Source organism: Cetorhinus maximus, chromosome 1, assembly GCF_964194155.1.
Source record: "Cetorhinus maximus chromosome 1, sCetMax3.hap1.1, whole genome shotgun sequence".
In the NCBI taxonomy this organism is placed as follows: Eukaryota; Metazoa; Chordata; class Chondrichthyes; order Lamniformes; family Cetorhinidae; genus Cetorhinus; species Cetorhinus maximus.
In genome coordinates this window covers 177,584,602-177,590,601 of record NC_135879.1, presented here as the reverse complement: position 1 = coordinate 177,590,601, position 6,000 = coordinate 177,584,602, and the positions used below count along the sequence as shown (strand labels likewise).

Sequence of the window (6,000 nt, the reverse complement as noted above, 5' to 3'; positions counted from 1 at the left end):
AGCTCCAACAATACTCAGGAAGCTTGACACCATCCAGGACAAAGCAGCCTGCTTGATTGGCACTCCATCCATCACCTTCAACCTCCACTTCCTCCACCATCAACACAGTGGCAGCAGTGTGTACCATATTAAAGATGCATTGCAGCGCCTCACCAAGGTTCCTTCCACAGCATCTTCCAAACCCATGACCTCTAACACCTAGAAGGACATGGGCAGCAGATGCAAGGGAACACCACCCCCTAAAAGCCACACAGCATCCTGACTTGGAACTGTTCCTTCACTGTCGCTTGGTTAAAATCCTGGAAGTCTCTATCTAACAGCACTGTGGTGGTACCAACACCACATGGACTGTAGTAATTCAAGAAGGCAGCTCACCACCATCTTCTCAAGGGCAATTAGGATTGAGCAATAAAAATGCTGGCCTAGCCAACAATGCCCACATCCCATGAAAGGATAAAGAAAAAGAGGCATCCTACAAAAGGCACAATCCCTGTGTGCCTGCTCATTCCTGGAAGAATGGTACAGTCCTGTAATAATGCTCTGTAATAAACATTTGCAGCCACTTTGTCCTCCCTCACTTGAGCATGATGTGTATTTCCCTGAAATATACTTGGGGGCTGTGGGCACACAGTATATGGGTGCAATCTATCTTGGGTACCGGGCCTAATCATCCTCCTCAAATTTAGCTAGTTTCTCTTGTATTTTCTTTACTTCTTTCTTTATTATTGTAATATTCCTCTGAGTTTCCACTGAGGATGTTAATTGAGGTGTTGGCAGAGTTTGGCCTGGAGGGCAATTAGCACTTCATTAAAAAAACACATCCTCTCCTCAGCTATATTCCACTTGCACAAGCCATCACTGTTTATGGAGAATATGGACTTTGGTATGTTACATCCCACCTTCAACTCATTGGCCCACACTGGTGTCAACAGACATTGAACGAGGTATTGGCATTTTATGGCCTGCATTTTGCAGTCAGCAGTGAAGTGACAGTGTTCACCTCTGACCTGAAAGAAAGCTGCCCTCTAAGACCTAGTGATCTCTGTTTGAATCTGATGCCAAATCCAGGAGATCTCCAGGTGTCCAGCAACAGTGGCATTGCCGAGCAGGGTAAGCAGCCACAGTGAAGTATTCCCACAGACAGCAAACCAGGAAGTAAAATGCATTGAACTTTTCCCATCTATTTAAAATTTTAAAGGGTGAAATAAATAATTGAGATATAGACATGGAATTAAAGTTGAAATTTAAAATGAATGTAATTGTAATGGAGAAATATGAATTCCCACAAATATAAAATAGTTTTTCAGGGGTAGTGAGGCTGTTCAGAAAGAATTTTTAACTTAGTACGTTGTTAAAAACTTAGTTATACAAGCTATGGCTCTTACGAAGGTTTTTTTACACAGACTAATAAATAAAGGGCAAGTTTAGATAAATGGCTTCTACTTGATTGCAGTCTGGGCGACTTCAACGCACCCTCGGGGGCAGAGTAGAATCACTGACAGTATTCCGAATGTCTGTGTTTAACTGGGCATGTGCGGACCCCAGAAGTTGCTGCTAGAGCAGAAATGACAGCAAATGGTGACAACCACAAAATCTGAGCCAGTGTATCATAGGGAAGAATCTGTACCCAGATTGAAGTGTGGCGAGCGTCACTAATTAGCTGCATCGCCCCACAGCTCCAGGGTCCCTTGCTCTCGCTCGGCCCCTCCTAATCTTCCCAGAACCTGGCAGTCCAGCGCCACATACAAACACACCTGAACTTACTCCTATTAAAAACCCTGTGCATTTAAAATAAATATTTATATGTATCTTAAAAATGATTATTTCCAGAAACATCTCCGTTTACTAATGTTTTCCTCCCAGAAATGGTCGCATAAACTTTTACACTTTTGTTTTTTTTTTAAGTGGGCGGGATAAATCCTTGCACTTGGGATATCACATGGCAAATTGACCTTGCTGTGGATAGTTTCTTTTCCTGTAATAAAGTTGAGTGACAATCTGAGGGTGTGAGTGATCTACCAGGCTTCCAAAGGTCAGTGTAACTTGGCAGGAACGCTGAGGGATTTTTTTTCCCAACAGATTTATGATTTTTTGGATTCTTTGCCATGTTGTATCATTTGTTGTCATGATGCCAGGAAAGCACATTGCTGCTGATCAGATCACCCGAAAATACATTCCCATAGCCTACATCCAGATTTAATATAATACGAACTTGTCGATTTAATTTAGCGTTAAAACAAATTGAGTTGGTGCTTCATTATTGCAATGAATTTATAAATTCGCTGCCTATGAAACTGCACTAACTAAACTCTCAATAAGTCCAAGGTTTCGATCTTATCTTTGCAATTATTACCAATCCCTAAATACTTACAGAATGTGTAAGTTGAAATCAACAATATCGTCATCTAGTTCTGGAAAACAATAAATGCCGGTGTTTTAATGAGACAACGACCAGTGATTGGTTTTAAATAAAGGAGATTGGAAAAAAAAGCAATGTGTTGCCGTCACAGGTAATTTGGGTGAAATGTTGTTAATGGAGGAACAGAATTGGACTCAGTCATTGACCACACCTTTAGCCACGCAGCATGTTTAGTTGTTGGAATGACCCTTTCCCTCCTCCGGGATCTGGGCAGAGTTCCAGTGGGTGAGGAATTGGACTCATTCGAGCGCCACAATTACATAGCACGGGGAGAAAGTGGAGGAAGGGATGAAGCAATCTTTCTGGCCCAGCTGTCTATGAATAACTCAGCTGAGTGGGATGCGAGCAATCCCAAATTCCTCATTGACGGACAGTCCCAAACCTTCTAAGTAATCCCTTCCGTCACTAATTATCACAGCGTCCTCTTGACCACAACTGAAACATAAAGTCCACCAGAAAATAAACATTCCAAACCAAATTTATCAATGAAATTATTAAGTATTGTAGGCAAACTTGTACATCCCCTTAAGTGTCTGTCTATAATGTTCCTTTGCCTGCCCTAATGCTCCTAGTGGAAGGCTACTGACTTTCAGTGGAGGGACTATAGATGGCCTAGGAGGATGTGCTGGAATAGCTCTGGCTTTAGGAGGTCGGCTTCACACTGCACCATCTTGGCCTGGGAAGCAGCTGACAGGAACCAGCAACAGTTGGTAGAGTGGCAGGGGTGGGAGGATGAATGCTGTCACGCTGAGAAAGGACACCTGACTCATGCTCTCTGGGCAGTGCCTCAGCAATCCTAGTAATTTGTTGGAGGACAGAGTGCTGGATGGCTGTGACACCCTACAAGCTCCTTTGCACAATGTAATCTGATCATTGTGGCAGCGGTCTGCCCTTGCATAACCTCAGTCTGAGCTTTTAGCGCAGTACTCAGAAATTGGGTGGCTGTAATTGTACTGCAGTGGAAGCTGGAACACAGCCATCAGATGCTGTATCAGGTTTATCAGGGTTTTCTCCATAAATATTCAAATAGAGTTGGTCATCACTTCCATGCTAGAGAGGATATGCTTCAAGCTCTGTACATTGCCATGTTGTAACTTGGTGATGGACTCTTCCTTGCACCTTGACGTTGAGTGCAGGCTTTCTGGTAGCCCTGCCAATACACCAAGCATTTCATAGTGCACACCCACCAGTCTTCTTCAGTATATTGCCCCATCAAAGTTTTTAGCTGAGTCTCTGTAGTAGAACCCATGAGTGACCTTGGCCACCAAGAAGCTGGTACGAGTGCTATCCTTGCTTATGTGCTGATGTCTCAGCATCTGCACATTCCGCCTCTAATCTACCCTTTAAGATACACACAGTGTCAGTACCTGAGCAGGTAAGGTGTGACTGAAATCAAGTGATGGTGCTGTGTCTTCATTATCACTGCTTTCTTGCTGTTCCTCCACTGCCTGGTGAGGTTGGACCTCTTGGGAATCTGAAAGGAGAAATGCACAAGTGTAAGGTTATGGTGCAGGGAGATGATGAAAATAAGAGGTGCATATTTACACCATCAGCAGCTTGTAAATCAGAAGAGATTGTGAGATGAGGTGGAAGTGGGATGAACCATCTCCTTCATGGGTGTTAGGACATACAGATGTGCCTGTCCCCATACGGTTAGCTCCTGCTGCTTCTGTTTGCATGTCAGCTTGTTCTGCAAAAGAGAGGGAAATGTGTTGGTTTCATGCAATCTGTTTGGCTGATGCTTGAATAGCTGGCACTGTGTGCAAGCTGTAAGATGTGAGTATGAGGCTTGCAGCAGTAAAAGTAAAGATGCCGTGTAGCATATAGAAACTAGGAGCAGGAGTAGGCCATTCGGCCCTTCAAGCCTGCTCTGCCATTCATTTTGATCATGGCTGATCGTCCAACTCAATAGCCTGCTCCCGCTTTCTCCCCATACCCTTTGATCCCTTTCGCTCCAAGAACTATATGATTGTTAGGTATGAGTACTAGATTTTAGAGATTGTTGGTAGGTGAGTGAGGGGCTGTGGCGATTTGAGCAGTAGCTGAGGCTGGCTATTGGTGTAATTAGTGGGTATGGCATTTGAAAATGTGTTAACTGACCTTGACCACTCATGTAAGGCCGTTAAATTTCTTGTGGTACTGCAGTCAGCTCCTTGAGGCTGACCTGGCATTGACAGCCACAGCTACATTGACAGCCACAGCTATCTGCTTCTATTGCCTGTTGACTGCGTATCTGGAGGGCCCCTTTCCTCCCACTGCAAATACAAAACATCTCTCTTCCTTTCCATCTCCTCCACCAAGACCTCCCATGCCATATTCTCTCCACTGCTGTGCCATTCCCCACTCTTTCCCCAGGTGAGATTCTCTTCATTGCACGGTGCCAGCATTGTAATCAATGCGCACAGTTAAGTCATGCTTCGTGGTTTTTGCACCTTTTTTTGGACAGCTATCTAACTTAGTGCCTGAAGATTTTAATCCATCTCACCTTATAGCATTTAGCATGGTTTGCTGTTACTAGCAGAGCATTTGCTGAAGGGAATACCCTGCAATATTTGTTTGTGATTTTCTGTGCATTGCAGGAGTACGGTGAGGATTGAAGAGTTGGCAGTGGCATTGGTTTTCCCCCAGAATGGCAAATCTTCTACGCGCTGTGGTCACCAGCTGCTGCAGTCCTCTTTTCAGTACAGTGGTACCAGTAAAATTGAAGGTGGTGAGGACCCAATGTTTACAGCAATTTAGAACTCATCAGGCCGTCTGGTGCCAAAAGCCAGGTACAGGAAAGACAACGTATAGAGGCAGTCACTTGTATCATTTTGTGTTTGGAAGTAATGTATAAAGAAGCAAATCCACTCGTGATTTACCATGGTGTTTCCAGCTGTGATTCTGAGGATGCAGTCTGTCACCCACATGTAGGTGATGTCTTATCGGGGTTGACGATTTTGGCATCCTGTCTGATCCAAACCTGATCATATCTGATGTGATGCTCCCTGTTGCCTCATAATCTTAAATGTCAGCCATCCTTGCAAGCAAGAACAAACCAAGATAATAGAAATAATAATATATGTGACTTAGAATGAGAAAAGAATGAAATATTCAAGTGGTGATTAATATGATTTGAGTTAAAATATTGCAGTAATTGTATGGAATAAAATATGGAAATGGTAAACTGTTTATGGAGAGGATCAGTCATCTAGTTAACATGTTAAAATTACAATTTTAAAAATTGTAATGTAAATTAAAATGACTACTGAATTGAAAACGTAAGAACAAGATATTTAAATTTACTCAATGAATAATCTTAATTTAACATTTCAAAATAAAATGTTATAGATGATTGAATGGACATGAATTCAAAAGTTTAAATTTATCAGTAGATAAAGTGACAAAATTAAATAGTTAATAATGGTGAAACTGTTGGAAAGGCCAAAAGGACAGGAAGGAGTTCATTGGAGCCAGGAAATGGCAGTCAGGCTTTCGGCCCAACATTGGAAAAAAATAAGCAATGAAGAGTGACAAAAAGGCTTCAAAAATATCATTTGCAGAAAAGAAGAAAAACTGTATGTCTCAAAGTGCTTTGCAGC

The 6,000-nt window shown here is 42.6% G+C and overlaps 1 protein-coding gene across 1 annotated transcript in view; it reads left to right on the top strand.

Annotated features, from left to right (window-relative positions):
• The first annotated feature begins 1,947 nt into the window (after positions 1-1,947).
• The window catches only part of LOC144685528 (NAD(P) transhydrogenase, mitochondrial-like), a 186,289-nt gene continuing 182,236 nt past the window's right edge, over positions 1,948-6,000 (top strand). The window contains exons 1-2 of the mRNA XM_078550138.1: positions 1,948-2,032; positions 4,999-5,190. Of these exons, the coding sequence (XP_078406264.1) occupies positions 5,049-5,190 (142 nt within the window). The 5' untranslated portion in view covers positions 1,948-2,032; positions 4,999-5,048. The remainder of the gene's footprint in view (positions 2,033-4,998; positions 5,191-6,000) is intronic.